Consider the following 20000-nt stretch of genomic DNA (forward strand, 5'->3'; position numbering starts at 1 on the left):
GTGTCGTTACCTGGATGATCCACGACATGATGTGTTTGTTTTGTGAGCGTGCTTCATGACTCCCTATTATCTAGCTATTATCTTGTCTTGTGGACTATACGTAAACATCTGTTATGTGAAATAGCTTCTTCAGGACGGGACTAAATAAGCAACAACATGGGATTTTATTGATCCGTCTTATTTTATTAACAGTATTAAGATTTAGCAGATTCTGCAAGGGGTGCGCAAACTTTTAGGCACAACTGTATAGAAGGATGTAATGAAAAAGTCATTTCAATTTAAACAATTGATATGTAATATTAATATAAATCCTCAGACACACGGTGTTGTATGTATGGTGTGTTGCTGATGTGAAGCAGAGAGGCGCTCGGCGTTTGTGGGGATGTAATACGAACGTTACCTTTAGCGAAGTACGTACGCACTTTCCTCCACAGCGTGACGTTGGAGTTGAAGATGATTCCCTGCTCGTGCATGCCGATACACTGCAGCCCCAGTTTACTCCCAAACCTCGACGTGTACTGCGAGTGCTTCAACACGTGATACACCGCCGACGGCCTGAAACACGTTTCACAGCAAACACACGTCTGTTACACGCTAATTACACGCTAATTACACACGTACACACACACTGTCACAGTGCACTGGCAAGAACCTTCCTTCATGTCCTTCTCTACTTCACTGTTCTTTGTTTACATTTCATTATTCTCAATTATTAACTCAATTACAGTAAATAATCTCAATTAAATTCGTTAAACATCTGATTGAAGCAGCTGAATCTAATGAATCATTACGTTTAAACGACTCTTAAATGAATCGATTCTGAAGCAGGAATGAATCACGTGTGCAGTTATGATGAGCGTCACTTTTTTCACGTGTGAGAGGCGTAAGAACGACAGATTGATACCCTCACTTCTATATAAGGTCTAATATATTTATTTCGCTACTTTAGATCGGTCAGAATTATTACATAAACAAATCATTGTAATTATTAGAGCTGATTGTGATTATGGAATGAGTTTAGTGACGATATATATATTTAGACATATTTAATATATATATAAACGGATATAAATAATATAATTAATGAGTATATTAAATCACTATAAATTACTATCGTGTTAAATTAATAAATTGTGTTAGTAATTGTGTAAATAATAAAAATAATAATCTCGGTTTAAAAAAAGCTGTGATTTATTTGTTACTAGTTGAAGGAATCAGTTTATTGTGTTTGTTTTTACTTTTACACGTTTTCTTTGTTATACTGCAGCACATATTGTAACCTCTGATTATTGTAAGTGAGAGGTTTTATAAATTCATTTATAAAATTGATGTGAAATCAATAGAAAAGAATATTAAATTGCTAATTGTGATCATTAGCCAGAAAATGAATCATGAGCTGTGACAGTTTGATTCAAGTTATGGCAATGGAAAATCCTCAGCTCTGATTGGCTGAGAGGTGTGTGTGTGTGTGTGTGTGTGTGTGTGTGTGTGTGTTATTATCTCACACTGAGACACTGGATAGAAATTCAAGCACCGCTTTAAATGTAAACAAAATGTTCCTGATACCATGTAACCATGACAACGACCTGAATATGTTAAACAGGAAGTTCAGACAGATTTGAGGGACACTGTGAGGTTAACCCCGTGTCTGTGTGAGTGTTGAGTATATAACAGATGGCTGTATGATGAGGGGATGTGGGATTAGTGTTTATCTACCTGCTGAGGACGAGTGTCTCCTCTCCGCTGATCCACACTCGCACCATGTCTCCGTACTTCTCATTATAGTAATTACTCGCTGTCCCGATTCCCATCCAAATAAACCTGCAGTAGGACATCAGGGGACCCAACCCCAGACAAAACGAGGGACCTGAAACACACACACACACACACACACACACACGATATTTACTCTATACACACTCCCTCAGATAAAGGAACAAACTGGTGAAAAATAAAACGTCCACGTTGCCCGAGACGTGTTCCGCTTCTCAAATCCGCTTCTTTAGTTTAACACTGGAGCTACAATGCTAATGTAGCCAACAAGTAATGCAAGCTAATAGCCACCAATTTAGCATCGTACAACCTGCATGGCTAAATCATAAACACCCACATTACAAGATGTCTGAATAAAACTTTCTTATATAAAACAAAAGCAAAAATCGGTGTATTCATTATACACTGTATGTTCACTTCCTACTTTCAATATTTTTTAACATGAATTTTTTTTAACATCCTTCTTTATAAATATAACAAAAACGATAACAAAATAAATCAAAATGTATTATTATTATTATTCTGCAGAGAAGTTCATATGTATTGTAATAAGAAGCAAAAAGCTGTAAGTCAGTAAACTAGGACTATGAATTTACATACATTTACAGTCATTTACATACATTTACATAAACGTACCTCATGTTAATCAGTATCTGGTTATAAACTGACATAGAGAATGTGACGTTAAACAGTTATTTCGTTTAGAAAGGCTGCAATAATATTGCTATTAGAATTCAGGACATAACGTACTTTAAAAAAAAAAAAAAAAAAAGGAACACACTGCTAGCATGAACGCTAATTTGACAGACGTAGCATGTAGTGCTGTTTAAATTGTCCAGAAATCGAAGCTCATGTGCGTTAGATGAAGAGTTAATTACTGCAGTGCTGCTGATATTATATATTAACTGCATCATTATTCATGTGTAATATTCATAATCCTCTTAATATCATGGCGTGAGTTTGTCAAGTTTTCGTCCTGGGAAATGAACTGGAAACCAGTGGGGCATTTCCCATTACATGATGGAAACCACTGGAGATTTTCACCCGTACATCATCCAGAAATCTTAAGGGGACGCAAACTTTTGCACTGTATTATTGTTGCTGAGAAAAACATACGATTCATTATCTCGAATGTTTTCCATCATTTAATGCGAACTGGCTTAATGGTTTCCATTAGGGATTTTCTGGTTGTTATTAAACTCCAGTAGAGCGTTCTGTCCTGAGTAGATGATCCAACATAAATAGAATAAAAGGAACCATTAGGAACAACGCATGGCCATTACAGACCATCAGGAGCCCACTAGAAACCCATTAGATGTCATATTTTCTAGCATTAATATATAACCCAAACATCAGCACCTGGAATGGAGCACTTCTTCTCGTGGCGGTTCCACACAGTGAGCAGCAGAACCAGACACAGCAGCAGTAGCAGCGTAATCCCACGCGGGTTCTCGTACCGCGGGTCCGTCCCGTTCCGAGCCTCGCGCAGTAAAATCTCCATGACGGTCTCGCTGAAACGCACTGGCTTCCCGCTGCGCTCACACATCGGGAACACGTGTGCTGCCATGGGAACCGGAGAACGTGTGCTGTCTCTCACCGCCAGCTCCCCGTCTTCTCACGCTGTTTTATACAAGTCAGCTCGGGTCACGGCTAATCCTCACGTCACAACAAGAGTTAAGACTCTCACACGCCAGCCGCACTGACCTTGAGGGTTTTGTTTCGCTGCCAGCGCGCGTGACCTTGAGAGACCTTGAGTATCTCGCAGACGTTCATATCGCAGAATGTTTGCAAAACTCACAAGCTCTCAAATCCTAGAAAGTCCTAACGAGCACCACGTTAGCATTGTCTTTATCTCCACGGCTCTCTATCTGCACAGAAGTTCTCCCAAATACACCGAAGGAGCTGAGTCGTTCTCTACAGCAGCGGCTCTCGCAGTAACGCAGGTTCATATTCATATTAATGCACCGCTTCTATAGTAACGGCTCGTTCACAGGGACTTTTACAGCGGACGCTCCGCATAAACACATCATCGAAGTGGTGAGGTTCTCTATAAGGAGATGTTAGTGTAATGGAAGGAGTCTCCAGTGTCAGCGCTGTAACCGTCAGAGGTAAAGCTGTGGTTTGTAGTTTTCCCACAGCTTCAGGACAGACGAGTTTACACTTCCTCTCTTCATTAAAAACGGTTTATTCATGTAAATGCATTTTTTAGTCATATTTAATGTTGTGGATGCTGTGATGTGCGGCGGCGCTACGGCGCTGACACCTGCTGACCAATCAGGATCCAGAATTCATCAGCGCTGTGTAATGCACTCATGTACATGTTATAGACCGTGTTTATCATGTACAGTATAATGTATGGATTGTGTTCGGCCTCATTAGCAAGTCATTTCAGATCAAATCAACCGGCAAGTGAGTAATATAAATATAAAGTCCACATAACTTTACCCAAGTTTGTTGAAAAGACTTTTTGTTGTAACTTGAAACGCTGGTTTTAGTTTTAATTAGTTATAAATGTAATTATTTTCATCTCCATGGTTCGTTATATTTGTACATATATAAAATTCAATAAAAGAGTTCATATTTTTATAGGTTTTCTGCCTCGTTTGAATGTTACCTCTGTGCATGGACTCTCTGAAGTTTCTGTGGTAAACCTTGTGTATGCTTGCAGTGCATGATGGGTAATACACACCGCTCCCCATCGGATCAGAACCCGGTTGTAAAGGAACTGCTATGTAGCAGTGTGGAGTCCGTGATTCGGGACAAAGGGCGGAATCTGAGGAAAGCTGGAACGCTGTGTGGAAACAAGGCATCTTTAATCCACAGCGGGAACAACGTGTGCTTCTGTCGTCTGAGAACTACACGGAACTCAGCGCGAGTGAATAACGCTATTGAGGGTGAGGGAAATTTCCAGAAAGTCTTACGTCACTTATATCAGTCCTCAGGGAACAAAGAAACAGGACAATTTAAGCAATGTGGATCTCTCTCTCCTTCTGTCTCTCTCTCTCTCTCTCTCTCTCTGTCCCTCTCTCTCTCTCTCTCTGTCTCTCTCTTTTCTGTGTTCACAATTAGTGAGATTTTTACCTAAACTGAAAGAAAATATGATTTATGATCCTTTTACACCACAACAATTTACCAACAATTACATGCTTGTAGTTATTAAAGAACATGTTATACTTTTTATCCGTTTATAGTTACATGAAGCAGTTTAGTTCCTGTTCTCGCTTACGTTATAGCAGCTATAAACACTCATTCCCTCACCATCCCTCTCTTTATTCTCTCTCTCAATTCTCTCTCTCAATTCCCTCCCTCTATTCTCTCTCAATTCTCTCTCTCTATTCCCTCTCTTTATTCTCTCTCTCAATTCTCTCTCTCAATTCCCTCCCTCTATTCTCTCTCAATTCTCTCTCTATTCTCTCTCAATTCTCTCTCTCTATTCCCTCTCTTTATTCTCTCTCTCAATTCTCTCTCTCAATTCCCTCCCTCTATTCTCTCTCAATTCTCTCTCTATTCTCTCTCAATTCTCTCTCTCAATTCCCTCCCTCTATTCTCTCTCAATTCTCTCTCTCTATTCCCTCTCTTTATTCTCTCTCTCAATTCTCTCTCTCAATTCCCTCCCTCTATTCTCTCTCTCAATTCTCTCTCTCTATTCCCTCTCTTTATTCTCTCTCCAAGTTAATAAGAGAAAAAAACGCAGCTTATCGTGTTACCATAGAAACAGTAGAGAAGTGTAAACTCTGTGATGAAGATGTGTGAAACTTAAAGTTCCAGCTTCCCCTCTGACTGTTACACAGCGCTGACACTGGAGACTCCTTCCATCAATGTTACATAAACACACTTCTCCTTACAGAGAAGTAACGTATCAGAACGAGAGCATTATTATTAATATAAACCTGCGCTGGTGTCAGAGCCGCTGTTATAGAGAACTAATCACCACCTGACGACCCAATCACAGTCCAGAACTCAGCAGCGCCGTGGTGTAAATATCCGTCAGAAATCTCATTGTTACTCATAAACATAAAATAATAACAAATAACTAAACATAAAAATGTAATAAATCATTAGTGGAATTGTTACTCAGTAATAATGAGTTTATTGGTTTATGTGTGTTAATAGTCAGAGTTCTGAGACAGGACGTGCCGGATCGGTGGGGGTTCAGGGTACGAGAGCGTCTCTAATCTGTCTGTGCTTTTATCCTCGGGGGGAAACTCAGACTCAGTGCTGTCCTCTCAGATTTAGAGATATCTGGGTCACATATCGCCCGAAAAACCCGAGAGCTTCCAACACACACCATCAGAATGTGTTTATTTACGATCTTCTCTTCACTGTTTCTGCCTTTCTCTTCCAAAATAACCATTTACAAATAAACTGAGTAACGCACAATATTATTATTAATACATTATTCGTATTGGTTATAGAGTGTTAATTAGTGTTAGAAAATAAAAAGCATAAAAAATTGTGAAGAAGTATTTAAAAATCCTTCATATTGCTTGTCATATAGCTTAGTTTTTATTTTTCTTAACGTGTTTTTTTAAGTGCTATAAAAATAAGGTTGGTTTTGTGATTATTAGTAGCATTATAGTTAATCTTCTTTATTTATATTATTTTTGTAAATGACACTTTCTGATAAAATCTCTAAACAGATCTGTATAAAACTGCTCTAACCAAATTTTTATTGCTAAACCTTATTGCCCCCTTTTCATGTCTATTTTAATTACATATATAAATGACTCACATAATTATAATAAAAATATAATATAATTATAATAAAAATAATAAATAATATTATTATTATTATTAATAATAATAATAATAATAATAATAATAATAATAAATAATATATAGTTATAGTTATAATATATACAATATATAGTTAATCGTGTTTTTTTCCATTTTGTTATTTTGAGAATGAAACGTTTTTTGCTCTTTACTTTGAAACTGGGTTAATGTACTCTCTCTGACGTCCTGCTGGTCAGTAAATAAATCAATCTGCTCCTTGTTGCTGGCGATTCATCATTGATGTTGTTGTTGTTGTTGTCGTTGTTGTTGTCGTCGTTGTGTCGGTGATGATCTGCAGCGATGAGCTGCGTGTTTCAGCCCCCAGTCAGAATGAAGAATTCGACTCTGCTGAATATAAATCAGGTGACTGTACAGACGAGGGTCTTCAGAAACACCACCGAACAACAGCTGCGTTTGTGTGTCGCCTTCAGCAAACGCCTCAGCGTCGTCTTATTGTCGTCTCAGAGCTGCGGCGTTACAGTTCCTGGGATTCTTCACTCTGGAAATCTTCAGATGTGTTTGTTCATTTTTTAAATCATATGTTAAACATTTTTATTTTGCGTATTGCTACATTTTTGGTCTAGAAATGTTTTTATTGTACTTTTTACAGCTCTTAAGAATTTGACCTTGAATTTAAGAGGATTTTTCTGGACTTTGTCAAACATTTATATCTAAAATTTAAAAAAAAAAAAAAAAAACTTAACCTAATGATTTTTTAATATAACTGCTTATTGTCACAGTTTTTTTAAACTTTATATCATGAAGCTTGAATTTTGTAAAATAAGTTCTTGAGGGTTTGATTTTTTTCCTGTTTTAATTGAATACTTTTTCAAAACTAACTGCTTTTTAAAAAAAATTTTTTTTACACATTTGTCTCCCGTATAAATTTGAATCGATTATTTATTTGGACTTCTTCTCCAATCATTTTTTTCTTCCTCTTTAGTCGTTCCTCACTTTTTTCTGCACAGTTTTTGCCTCAAATTTCTGTGGATTTCTTCTTCCCCGGAGCTCCAGATGAAGACGTCAGAGTCCCTCCGGTTGTCGTGGACGTTTCACTGGACGCTGGGGATCGTCAGCGTGCTCACTCTGCTGAACTCGGCAGGATTTATGTTGCTCCTTCTCCAGACCAGAGAGTTTGAAAATCGGATGTATGCGGTGGAGTCTCGTCTGGAGGAAATCTCTCAGAGCTCGGTGGTGGAGTTCATGACGGAGATGAGCAGAAATCAGCAGGACATCCAGGAAGATCTGCAGCAAAACTCCAGGAATAAAAGGAGCCAGGAGCTGAAGGAAGCTCAGGCTCTGCAGCAGAAACTTCAGCTGGAACTGGAGGAGAAACTGGCCGAGATTTCAGGAGACGGAACCGGAGAAGAAGTGTCGAGTAACAAGGAGAGGAACGTTCAGGACCATCCGGATTTCTATCACAGGATGGTGCAGCACGATGGGATGATGATGATGATGACGTACTCCATGGTGCCGGTGAGAACTAAAAATAAAATGGCAGATTGGTGTTTATGAAAATGTATAAAATAAGAAATCATGTGAAAATCCTTCAGTCTAATCCAAAATATTTCCCCTAAAGTGAATAATAATCAAGCAAGTATGATTTTATATTTTGAATAAATATGACGAGTGAACTGTATGAGCATTATCCGGAAATGGAACCTGAAAAATAACCGAAAGAATTGATTTTGTAGTCGGTTTAATCAAACCAGAAAAATCCACCAAATAATTCATTCAAATAATTCATTCAAATAATTCATTCTCTTTCACTGACTTTCTTAAAGTAATGATTTTGTTTGTACATGTAACATTTTTCTGAACATCTTCAAATATTCTTTATAATATTGAAGTATAATTTTCCATTTATAAGAATGATAATAATTAAGCCTCCTTATTTTAATCAGTAAGAGGTCTAATCTCCTGGAGCTGGCACAGATAATGTGCGAGAGAGGAAAAGTCTTTATTTATTTTAAACGTGTTTTTGTTTTTAAGGTTAAAGTGTTACTGGACATCTGTAACAGCACTAAAGGAGTTTGTCTCACTGGTACGTTTCTCCTCATCAACATTTCCAATAATGAAATAGAGAATATTTCTGACTTTCTTTAATGGATGAAGATCTTCATTAACTTTCTACATTTTTTAAACAGGTCCTCCCGGACCACCAGGTAGGAAAATATCTTCAATAAACCCTTAATTAATACAGCATTCATTAATACAGCTTTCATTAATACAGCTTTCATTAATATCAGCTTTCAGTCTCTATGAATGTTTCCATAACAAATATTTTATAAGGTAAAAAATATCCAAAAGAAATAAATAATTGATGATAAATGATGTGTTTAATTACCAATAACATCACTGGGACTTGCAGGTTTGCCAGGTGTGGATGGAATGCCAGGATACAACGGGACAAATGGAATTCCCGGTTTGCCAGGTGAACCTGGAGCACCCGGTAAACGAGGAAAAAGAGGTCAGATAAATATAGTCTTCCTTAAAGATACACCGTTCCCAAACGATCCATCAAAATGAGCAAATTGTTAATTTTATACAGAACAGGAATTTGGATTTCTGCCCTTACGCAATTGGGAATTGGGAACAATGATTCTTTAAAGGGTTTGGACGTTCGTCTGAAATTCTGCTCATTACACCGTTCCATATGTAACATTCCCAGTGGGTCATTAAAATGCCTGGAATTTTGCGGTGGACTTTTTGACCATTACATCATTCAAATTGATCTGCCAAAGGGTTGGTAATTTTGTCCATACATTCCCAAATTAAAGAGTGTGGAATTTCATTTGGGAATGTTGTCCATTACACTCTTCCATCCAAATCCATTCTCAGTGATTCATCAAACGGTAGGAATTTCTGCTCATTACATGATTCTCTGTGGTCTACCAAACAGATGGGGATCCTGTGGATTATATATATTATTATAGATTACATATCTATATATTTTTTTATTGATCCAACAAAGGATTGGAAATTCGATCCTTTGCACTGTTACCACTCATCAGTCAAATGCTTGGGCACTTTTTCCATTATTTGCCACGATCCAAATTTGGGTGGGAATTCTACCCATTACACCATTCCCAAATTATCCATCCAGTGGCTGGTTGTGAATTCAGAAGACTGCTGCAGCAAGGGAAGAGGATGTCAGCTCTTTATGAAAGTCCACTCTTCACTCGTCCATCCGGGTTGTGGATCCGGTGGTTTTTCAGTATCTGTACTGAATCGGAATGTTACTGTGCCTCAGTGGGAATACTGTGAGAAGTCTTTGATAGGAAACGGAGGCAGTCGTAGTTGTGGGTTTTTAAGTCACACTGATTCTCTGGATTGTTGGTGTTGGAGGACTGAGACACTGAGTCATGGAGGAGACCTGAATGAAATTCTTTATTCTCCTGATGAGAGGCTTCTGGAAAACATTTAGACTGACTGTAAGAAACGATGACTGATCTGATAAGCGTCACACTGCGGTGGAATATGTGAAAATATTTGGTGACGCTGTGGTTAAACTTCCATTGTGTGAGATTCAGTAGCCATGAAAGAAGCATTTCTATTTCATTTTGATGCACAGAATCAAATCTTCAGATATATTTTGAGCATGCAGTGATGAATATTTCCTGTTGTTAATGTTGTAGTTTTTTCCTATAAATGACCTTGTTCTGTTTTTGCTCATTACTTCAGACACGTGAAGAGGATTGTTCTGATTGTACTTTTTAAAATCTCATAAATGCACATTAATACGCACGTTAGAGCGGTATTTCATTTTTAAGAGGTGCTTGAAATGTAAAAATGTATTTTTTTAGGTCCTCCAGGTGAAAAAGGTGATCCAGGTGAGCCGGGTGTGAAAGGTGACCAAGGACGACCTGGAGAAAAGGGAGAACCTTCTAATGATGTGATTGTAGAAGGTAAATATTAACATTCCTATTTGGAGTTGAAGGTGCAATAGTCAATTTAAAAAAAAAAAAACTTACTTCTACAAATAACTTGCAAAATGTGTAGAACGTGATAATAGAATAGTGGATTAAGCCATTAAAAGGAAAAGTGATTTCTGGTCCGGAATGCTGGGAGGGGGAAATGGACTAATCTTACCTAATACACCTTTAATGCAATGTATACAATTATCTAAAATGGTGTATCTTTGATGTTGAAGAGAAATATACGCAAAATAATATAAAAAGAAATGGTTTCTCTCTAAGTTTTTACTTTCCATTGGGGATTTCAGCGTTTTTTTTGTTTGTTTGTTTACCTGGCAGGTCCTCCTGGCCCCATGGGACCGCCTGGAGCTCCAGGTCCGATTGGCCCACCCGGGCTTCCAGGACCACCCGGACCACCGAGACCAGCCAGAAACAGAACTCAGAGAGCGCACCTGCACATGGGCCATGCATCTGAAGGTAGCGCTAATGCTAACATAGTGAAAACGCCTGAGAGACTGTATTAGCCCTCTTTTTTTCCTGAGTTTCCTTAGTAACCCTCTCCTATAACTGTCATCTGTTTCATGGGTTTCAGTAAACACTAACATGGTTAAAAACACCTCAGTCAATCATACACCAGTGTTTGTTTTGTTTTTTGATCAGCCGTACAGCTCTAACATGATTTAGGTTAAGTTGGTTGTTATTATGGATTAACAGTACATGAATTGTACTGTTATTATTACATTTGATCTTCGTGAGCTTCTGGTGAAGAGAAAGTCGAATGAATACACAGTTAAACAGGGAAAGCAGGTGAATTTATCAAGCTTTGGGGAGAATTTTACAGTGAAATTAGCAACAAAGTGCAAACTCAGTAACAAACTTACCATTTCACCCATTGTTGATATGATCACTTGTTAAGTAAACAATAAAAAACTCTACATCTGAAAATGTAAAGTAAACCATGGGCAGTGTCATCCGCAGCTCTGGAGACCACATCGGGAGTTTGATTATGATCACCGGCAGCTGCTTTTTCTCCTCAATTGCTAATTTGCCGAATTGTGTGTGAAATTGCTAGTTCACAGAATGTTTTTTAAAAACATTACAGTTTTGGCTAGTATTGTTCTTCTACATCTTTGCTAAATGAAATAAAAGAACACTTTTAAACGCAGGACTCTACATAATTATGATGATTGTTTAATATTATGAAGAATCCACATCTAATCCATCTGATTATAGAAGAGTAAAAGCACCATCCACATCGTACCCCCTCATAAAAGGTAGATGGGGTGCCAATACTTGTGCATTCATAACAGATATTCTATAGTTGGTCGTGATATACTAACACAGTGACCTGTGTGGTAGTGGTAGCTGATTAAAGGGACTCTCGGTTCGTCTACGAGGCAGGAGGACTGCGTAAAGTCCGTGAAGTCACCTGTGTCTGTTATACTGTTGATGTTCTCACGTCAGTGAACACATCACTAGTCAGAAAAACGCGTGAATCATTTACACGCCTGAAACGTGCGCTGATTTATATGTGTTTTTACCCCAGGTTTCATTCACGCTGTTTCACATGATCATATGATGAGTCAAGGACCAGGGAAGCGGGGAAAGACCTCAAAAAACGGTACAGACGCAAATTCCTCACCTTCTCATGTGTGCTGCATTCCTGACCAAATCATTAAAAATGTCTCTAAACAATTTAGACATTTAGATTAATTAACTAATCTGATTTTACTCTGGATCTGAGGTCAAACTTTTTGGTAGTTAAGAACCCTTAATTTTTCAATGAAATATGCAAAAACAAACAACAACAAACAAAAAACACTTCAAGAACCCTTTTTCTATTGATTATATATGATTTTTTGAATTATATGATTCCAAGTAGTGGTATTTTTATTTATTTATTTTTATTTTTGGAAACTTAGAGCCCTTAATTATCCAATAAAACCCTGAAACTCCTGAAGAACTTTTTATTTCTAACAGTATGGTATGTATTATCTGGGTTCTTCTTAATACCTAGAACCGGTCAAGTTTACTGTGGCTTCTTGGTACTTGATACACTGTGAGACAAAATAAATAGTGCTTTAAGGATCATTAATGGATAATTAAAAGTTCCAATCATCCTAAAATAGTTCTACTTGGAGAGAGTTTATGAAAGGGAAACTCTCTTTTCGTACGGTTCTACGTAGAGTAGAACCTGTAGAGGGTTTAGAAGCTGGTAAGGGTTCACTGGATAATTAAGGATTCTGAGTTTTGTACAATGCTTCCACTTAGAACCCGGTCTGATAGAGAAACACTTTGTTGTAGGGTTCTACATAGAACCTTTAAGGATATAGATTCTGCTAAAGGCTCATTGGGTAATTAAGAGTTCTTAGCTTCTTAAAATGGTTTTACTTGGAACCTTTTCTGAAAGGAAAACACTCAGTTGTAGGGTTCTACATAGAACCGTTCTAAGAATGAAGAAGCTCCATTAGTCCTACTCACGAGCTATTAGACATTTTACGTAGAAAACAAAATGTATTTCCTGTGGCAGAGTGCATCATAAAGTCAGTAAAGGATCCGAGGAACCTGGCGAAGATGGAGAGTACGTTTGGAACCTGGATGAAAGACACAGCAGTGGGAGATGATGAGAAGATCTGGGTAGCAGAACATTTCTCAGGTACGTCATCGGACGTGAGGAGATTGAGAGAGCGCCGCGTTCTAGCTCTTCTCAAATCAGTGTGATGCTGTAACGTATATCCCACAGCGCTGCTGAGAGCTGGATTCTGATTGGTCAGACGGTGTTGATTAGTTCTCTAGCACAGCAGCTCTGACAGTAGTTCAGCTGAAAATCACAGGTTTATATCAATGCGCTCGTTCTACTGTATATTAGTACGTTATCGTTTCTGTAGTAGCACTCATTCACATGGACTTGTAATGGCTGATATTTCGAGGGTTTCTGTGAGGAGATTTCCAGGTGAGATCGTGTCTCTACCTGCTGTAGGTCGTATTATGAAGGAGTTCAGCAGCATCGCCGCCTGGCAGAACAGCAGCAGCAAGTCCATCGACGTGAAGAAGTTTTTCCAAGGATGCGGACATTTAGTTCACAACAACTTCATTTATTACCACATCGCCGGGACCTACAGCATCGCCCGGTAAGAAATACTTCCATATTTCTAGCATATTTAACCATGAAATCATCAACTGCTCAGGCAGGTGTGGAATACGGAGCCATGAGTTATGTTTATCTTTGAATTTTACATCAAACATTTTAATCATGATCATGATTTTAGCTTTGTGTACAAGAAGACTATACAAGTGAATATTTATATATTAATATTTGACATTTTGGGCTTGGCCCTTTTCTCTTTTTTTGCCCAGGAGTGTAAACTGGAACATAAGTAAACAAACCATTTCTACTAATCAAACTTTAACAAACTTTAACAAACTTAGCCTAGTTACAACGTTACATTCAAGTTTGTGAAGTCTTTAAAAGTTTGTAGTCTACTTAGAAACGTTTTACAAAGAAACGATACTATTGTAGTACTGTCAGTAAACATTTACAGAAAATCTACATGTATGGTACTTTCACAGGTATAATCTACACACTGAGACGTTACACACACTGGCCATAGAGAACGCGTTCTACCACAACCTGTCCTACCTGCTGCGGAACTCGAAGACCTACTTTAAAATGGCGGCGGATGAAAGCGGCTTGTGGCTCGTCTTCGCCTCGAGCGTCGACGAGAACATCGTGGTGGCGCAACTAGACGAGAAAACGTTCTCCATAACGGCGTACATTAACACCAGCTACCCGAGAAGCAAAGCGGGAAACGCCTTCATCGCGTGCGGCGTCCTCTACGTCACCGACGTCAAAGACACCAGAGTGACCTACGCCTTCGATCTCCTCAAACAAAAACCTCTCAACGTTAGCTTCGACCTCTGGACTCCGGCTAGCGTGCTATCCATGATGTCTTACAATCCTAAAGACCGGCATTTATACGTTTGGGACAGCGGACACGTCAAATCCTACAGAGTCCATTTTCTTTCTGATGACAGTTTTTAATATATGAAGTCCTCTGGGTCCTAGAGGACTGGTTTCCTTTCAAAATTACTCTTCACTAGTACAGCGTTCGTGCCCATTCCTTTATCCACACAATTTATTCCAAATTGATTTTTATTGCAAAACACTACAGGGAATATAGTAAATTTTAAACAATAAACATCGCAACCAGTCTCTCTTTTTTTTTTTTTGCTATCAGAATATTTTTTAAAGAAATGTGCAACTATTTATGCAAATGAGGCTTTGTCTAATTAAATATGCATGATTTTGCATACATCCTACAACCAAAAGTCTAAATCTAGGACGACGTCAGAATTAAAATGTTGATTTCACTGCTCAGACTTTTACAGAAGTTTGTTGGAATGCGATTTTCAGTATAAAATCAAACATAAATCCAACAATACTCGATATTTCGAGCAGTTCCTCTGTAATAAGCTTCTAGTTTGGGCTAGGAACGTTCTAATATAATGTGGATTTCATAATGTATTTACACACTAGTTTAGTGTCATTCATAAGGTTTATTTTTAAAAAAATTGACCTGATTAATCATCATAACCTAAAAACAAGCTTTTCAGAGATATGACGTGATTTTGATGTGGGCGGAGCTTAAAGCCTTCTTTGAAGTTGCAGATCAAGTTTAAGATAAAATGGCGAACAAACACGGTGAAAAACATTTTTCTGTTGGGTTTAGATATTTTTATTGCTACACATCAAGAGTCGACGTGATATAGACGGGATTTATCCAAAAACCATCATTTCTACCTGCAGCGGAGTTTAAACCTTAAACTCCACAGACTTCTGTTCAGTTCTGACTCATTTAAAGCTCCTTAACTCTACTACTAAAACACACTGAAATGTGATGTGCAGGAAGGAGGCGCTGTTACAGGAAGTCTAACACTAGAACCTCAGTGTGTTGAGTCTGTATCACTGTGACATCGTCGTATCCGTAATGTTTCTATTATGCTTTCTAAATTCACAGATTTTTAAAAACATTTTTCTTCCAGATGTTGTTTCAATGAAAGTGCGAGACAAAATGAAACGAAACATGTGAACAAGATCTAGAAAGATTTAATCCTCAACGTTCTGACGAGATAAAAACGCAGATTCTTTCTAATAATACATTCTGTAAGTTTTCCTGAAATAAAATCAGATTTTGAACTTGACTGTATTTATGAACTCCAGTCATACAGGAACGAAATTTTGACCTAAAAAAAAGTTGTAAATGATTTAATGTTGAGTTTTGCTCGGCGTTCCAGTATGAAGTACTGCACCTTAGTGAACGCTCAGGACCTGAAACAAACGCTCGGTTCGTTCCACCTTAATTAAATGATGACGATGAACAGTTGGATGATTTGTTCTTGTGATGTGTACTGAATTCGAGGTTGTTTATATGTTACACGTTGTACTGCAATGTTTTTGGCTTATAGATGTTGTTACAGAATATGCTGAATATTAATCTCTTTATTCCATTATAAACTTCACACGCAATTTTCTAACAATTATCAGTAACAAAGCGTCCCTAACACAAATCTTTTGTATTGTTATTCCTACAAATGTGTATATTTAAATAAATAAAGTCTTGAATGCGTTTGTGATTGAATTAAAAGGTGACGACAGTCTCCACGGTCATGTTTGTTTATGTACATTAACGTATCGTCACGTGGGATGACGACTTTACAATGAGCACTAGCTCAACTTCTGGAGGGAAAACTTCAGTATAACCACAAGACACGTTTTCGTTATTACTGAGCATCAGTGAAGTCTGATATAAACGGAGTCTTTGTTGATTTTCGTGTATTCTGTAGAATTTAATATATAATAGCAGGTCATGGCTGAGGACTGAGAGAACAGGAAACTGTAGGCAGCAGAATTATTTGTACACAGACACTGATTTGTCACTTTATCACAATGTATTTAGTCTAAAATAACGAAATCAGGTGCACATGGCAAACTAGGTCATTTTAGAGCTTTTTTTTTTTCTTTACAGTGAAACTCGGGCAAATGAACAGATTTAAAATGGCCAAGCGGTCACGTTTACTACATTCGGAAAACAATTTAAAACAGTAATTGCGCTATTTCTGTACACTGCTAATCTGTGTGAACATTTTTAGTTAAAATTCAAGAACGTGAAATATTCGAGAATTACCAACGCACAGAAATACACACCGAATGATGTACACGAGTTATCGTTTCTATAGTAACGGCTCGTTTACAGGGTTCTGGTACGGCGGACGCTCCACTAACGATGAACGGGATTCAAAACCGTGTGTGATTGTTGATCTGTAAGGAGACGATGAACAGAAACCAACTCTAAATGAATAAAAGATGTGGCGTAAGAGGAATAAAACACTCGGGTGTAACGTGCTGGGTGTAACGGTAGCTCCACACCGTCACGCCGAGTTCTACAGGACTTACAGTCATGAGAAGTCATTTACATAAAATCGAGAAACTCCGACGCAGCTGTCAGTAGACGTGAGGGGAAAAACGAAAGTGCAGGTGAAATAAAAAGAAATTTATTCAACTTACTTTACAAAGGTAAAACTCTGACCGTGATAGAACGATCTCTGTTCTTCCAGAACTTTCCTCACACACGGCATGACCTGTTTAATAAATACACTACAGACGAGAAGCGGGAGGACCACCGGTTCAACACACACTCATTCTCTCTCTCACACACACACTCTCTCACACACACGCACAGTGGACATGATGGCCAGCAGACCGTACACAAACACAGAGTTTAATAAATACATCACATACATCCAAAACAAATATACATCTATTGCAGCCAGTATGATAAAAACCAAACAGAATAAATTAAAACGGTTTGTACAAGCTATGTCCAGCTAGTTCATATCTATAGTTATTTATATTTATATATTTATATTCATTTAAAACTAAACATTCATCTGGATATAGAACATTTCCCCCTAAAACATCCTCCAGTCTTTCCGACTGTCCCAGCGCCTCCACATCCGAGTGCACACGTTTACGCACATTTCAGAAATAAAACCAGTGATCCAGGAAACATCGCACCTTACGGTCACATCGCACGGGAAACGGGTCGATGAGGAGTACAGCGGTTCAAAAACAACAAACACGACACGTGATCAGGTAAACACAAACACCTCCATAAATAAAATGAGTCAAGAAAAAAAACTTCTGTGCAAATATAACTGTTTCTGCTTAAAGTAAACGTCTCGGGTCACTGAATAAAACACCACGAGGAAAACGTGAGAGAGAGACAGGTCTGAGAGTGAGTGAGACATGTTTATATCTACAGCTATAAAGAGAGTGAGACAGGTTTAGGAATAGAGAGACAGAATTAACCACAGCCATTAGGAATGGAGTTTCAACTGCAGGCACATGGAATGAGAGAGAGACAGATTTATCTAGTACTACTGAATGAGAGTGAGGCAGATTGTATCTGAAGTTATGGAATGAGAGTGAGACAGATTGTATCTGAAGTTATGGAATGAGAGTGAGACAGATTGTATCTGAAGTTATGGAATGAGAGTGAGACAGATTGTATCTGAAGTTATGGAATGAGAGTGAGACAGATTGTATCTGAAGTTATGGAATGAGAGTGAGACAGATTGTATCTGAAGTTATGGAATGAGAGTGAGACAGATTGTATCCGGAGCTATGGAATGAGAGTGAGACAGATTGTATCTGAAGCTATGGATTGAGAGTGAGACAGATTGTATCTGGAGCTATGGAATGAGAGTGAGACAGATTGTATCCGGAGCTATGGAATGAGAGTGAGACAGATTGTATCCGGAGCTATGGAATGAGAGTGTGACAGATTGTATCCGAAGCTATGGATTGAGAGTGAGACAGATTGTATCTGGAGCTATGGAATGAGAGTGAGACAGATTGTATCCGGAGCTATGGAATGAGAGTGAGACAGATTGTATCTGGAGCTATGGAATGAGAGTGAGACAGATTTTATATCGAGTTATGGAATGAGAGGGAGACAGATTTAACAGTAATTATGGGGCAGGGCAATAAGAGAGTTACAGGTGTAGAGAGCAAGACAGATTCTGACCGAACAATGGGTTTAGGTGGAGTTACGGAAAGGGAGTGAGACAGATTTATTTACACACAGAAAATAAGAGTGAGACAGGTTTATCTGGAGTTATGGGATGAGAGTGAGACAGATTTATGTGGAATTGTGGAACGTCAGTAAAACAGATATTATACTGCATGTATGAAAGGAGAGTGAGACAGGTTTAACTGGAGTTATGAAAGGAGAACGAGACAGGTTTAACTGGAGTTATGAAAGGAGAGCGAGACAGGTTTAACTGGAGTTATGAAAGGAGAGCGAGACAGGTTTAACTGGAGTTATGAAAGGAGAGCGAGACAGGTTTAACTGGAGTTATGAAAGGAGAGCGAGACAGGTTTAACTGGAGTTATGAAAGGAGAGCGAGACAGGTTTAACTGGAGTTATGAAAGGAGAGCGAGACAGGTTTATCTTTTTCAGTGCGACACTTTTTCTCCTCCTCGAACCGTTTTCAGTAGTATAAACTTGTACATTTATATAAATAAATAAATACATTCTAAAACACATCTAGAGTGAGATAGGTCTAGCTGCAGGCATGGGGCGAGAGTGAGACAGGTGTGTGATTTACAGTAATAATAATAAATAAAGCGTGAGGTTCACAGACAGGGGGGTACCCGTGTACAGACACGTGTACACACACACACAGAGCACAATCAACACTCTGGCGAATGCACCGCAGTGACGAGTTCAGCACATGCATAGCTTTCCTATGAGAACACTAACGGTGAGCTCGTGGCTCGGGGAAAGGGGCGGGGCTTCTTTTTTGGGGGGGCGGGGGCGTGACCTCTCACGCTTCCAAACCGACTTGCTTCTAGACGCTTCGGCTGTCTGAATTCTGCCTTATTTCAGGTTAGAGGATGTCGAAGATGCTGCTCGGGGTGTTGTAGCGATCGGGGAGAACCCTCATCTTCAGGGTTCCGTCAGCGCCGCAGGTGAAGATACGGTTACCGGGACACGTCTCGATCTGCATCACGCCAGCGCCGATGTTGCGGAAGATGGACTGCTTGGCGTGTTCGGTGCTGAACGAGTGCATGAGCCCGTGACCCGCTAACTTCCAAACCTGCAGAAAGAAATCTCTGTTACAGCACCGGAGTCCCACAGGGTTCCGCTTTAGGCCCAGCTCTAATCTCCAGGTTTTATAGCCTTTTACATCAAAAACTAAAGATGATCAGCTGGGACATGCGTTGTGAAGCAAATATAGCTGAAAAGTAACGAAAGTGTACAGCTCCCAGTTTAGCCATCACACATTGCAGGGGGTGTGGCCTGTCCATGGTGCATTTCTAGTCCAGATGAGAAACAGGAGTAGCTGTATAGAGTTTATAAAGCTGTTTACCGCTTTAGTGTGATGGCTCACCTTCATGTTTCCCTCGGCCGAGCCGGTGATGAAGAAGTCCTCACTCGCGTCCAGAGCTAAGGCTTTAATGGCCGAGTC

General features: G+C 38.8%; 3 protein-coding genes across 5 annotated transcripts in view; 1 reads left to right on the plus strand and 2 right to left on the minus strand.

The window, feature by feature from the left end:
* LOC128607126 (aromatase) overlaps positions 1-3483 on the minus strand; it is a 7698-nt gene extending 4215 nt beyond the window's left edge. For both annotated transcript variants that reach the window (XM_053623791.1, XM_053623790.1), the window contains exons 1-3: positions 3133-3483; positions 1717-1867; positions 401-555 (exon numbers count right to left, since the gene is read on the minus strand). In XM_053623791.1, coding sequence (XP_053479766.1) covers positions 401-555; positions 1717-1867; positions 3133-3340 — 514 coding nt within the window. In that variant the 5' untranslated portion in view covers positions 3341-3483. The remainder of the gene's footprint in view (positions 1-400; positions 556-1716; positions 1868-3132) is intronic.
* Positions 3484-4501: 1018 nt separating this feature from the next.
* On the plus strand, positions 4502-16476 carry gldn (gliomedin). The gene is made up of 11 exons (XM_053623789.1): positions 4502-4667; positions 6848-8025; positions 8542-8593; positions 8697-8714; positions 8921-9019; positions 10356-10457; positions 10806-10943; positions 12013-12087; positions 12997-13122; positions 13447-13597; positions 14037-16476. The coding sequence occupies exons 2-11, from the start codon at positions 7564-7566 to the stop codon at positions 14506-14508; spliced, it is 1695 nt and encodes a 564-aa protein (XP_053479764.1). The 5' UTR covers positions 4502-4667; positions 6848-7563; the 3' UTR covers positions 14509-16476.
* A 748-nt stretch (positions 16477-17224) lies between these two features.
* dmxl2 (Dmx-like 2) overlaps positions 17225-20000 on the minus strand; it is a 42895-nt gene continuing 40119 nt past the window's right edge. For both annotated transcript variants that reach the window (XM_053623788.1, XM_053623787.1), the window contains exons 44-45: positions 19923-20000; positions 17225-19628 (exon numbers count right to left, since the gene is read on the minus strand). The exon at positions 19923-20000 is cut by the window's right edge and continues 140 nt beyond it. In XM_053623788.1, the coding sequence (XP_053479763.1) occupies positions 19419-19628; positions 19923-20000 (288 nt within the window). In that variant the 3' untranslated portion in view covers positions 17225-19418. The remainder of the gene's footprint in view (positions 19629-19922) is intronic.

The sequence above is a fragment of the Ictalurus furcatus genome, chromosome 4 (genome assembly GCF_023375685.1).
Source record: "Ictalurus furcatus strain D&B chromosome 4, Billie_1.0, whole genome shotgun sequence".
In the NCBI taxonomy this organism is placed as follows: Eukaryota; Metazoa; Chordata; class Actinopteri; order Siluriformes; family Ictaluridae; genus Ictalurus; species Ictalurus furcatus.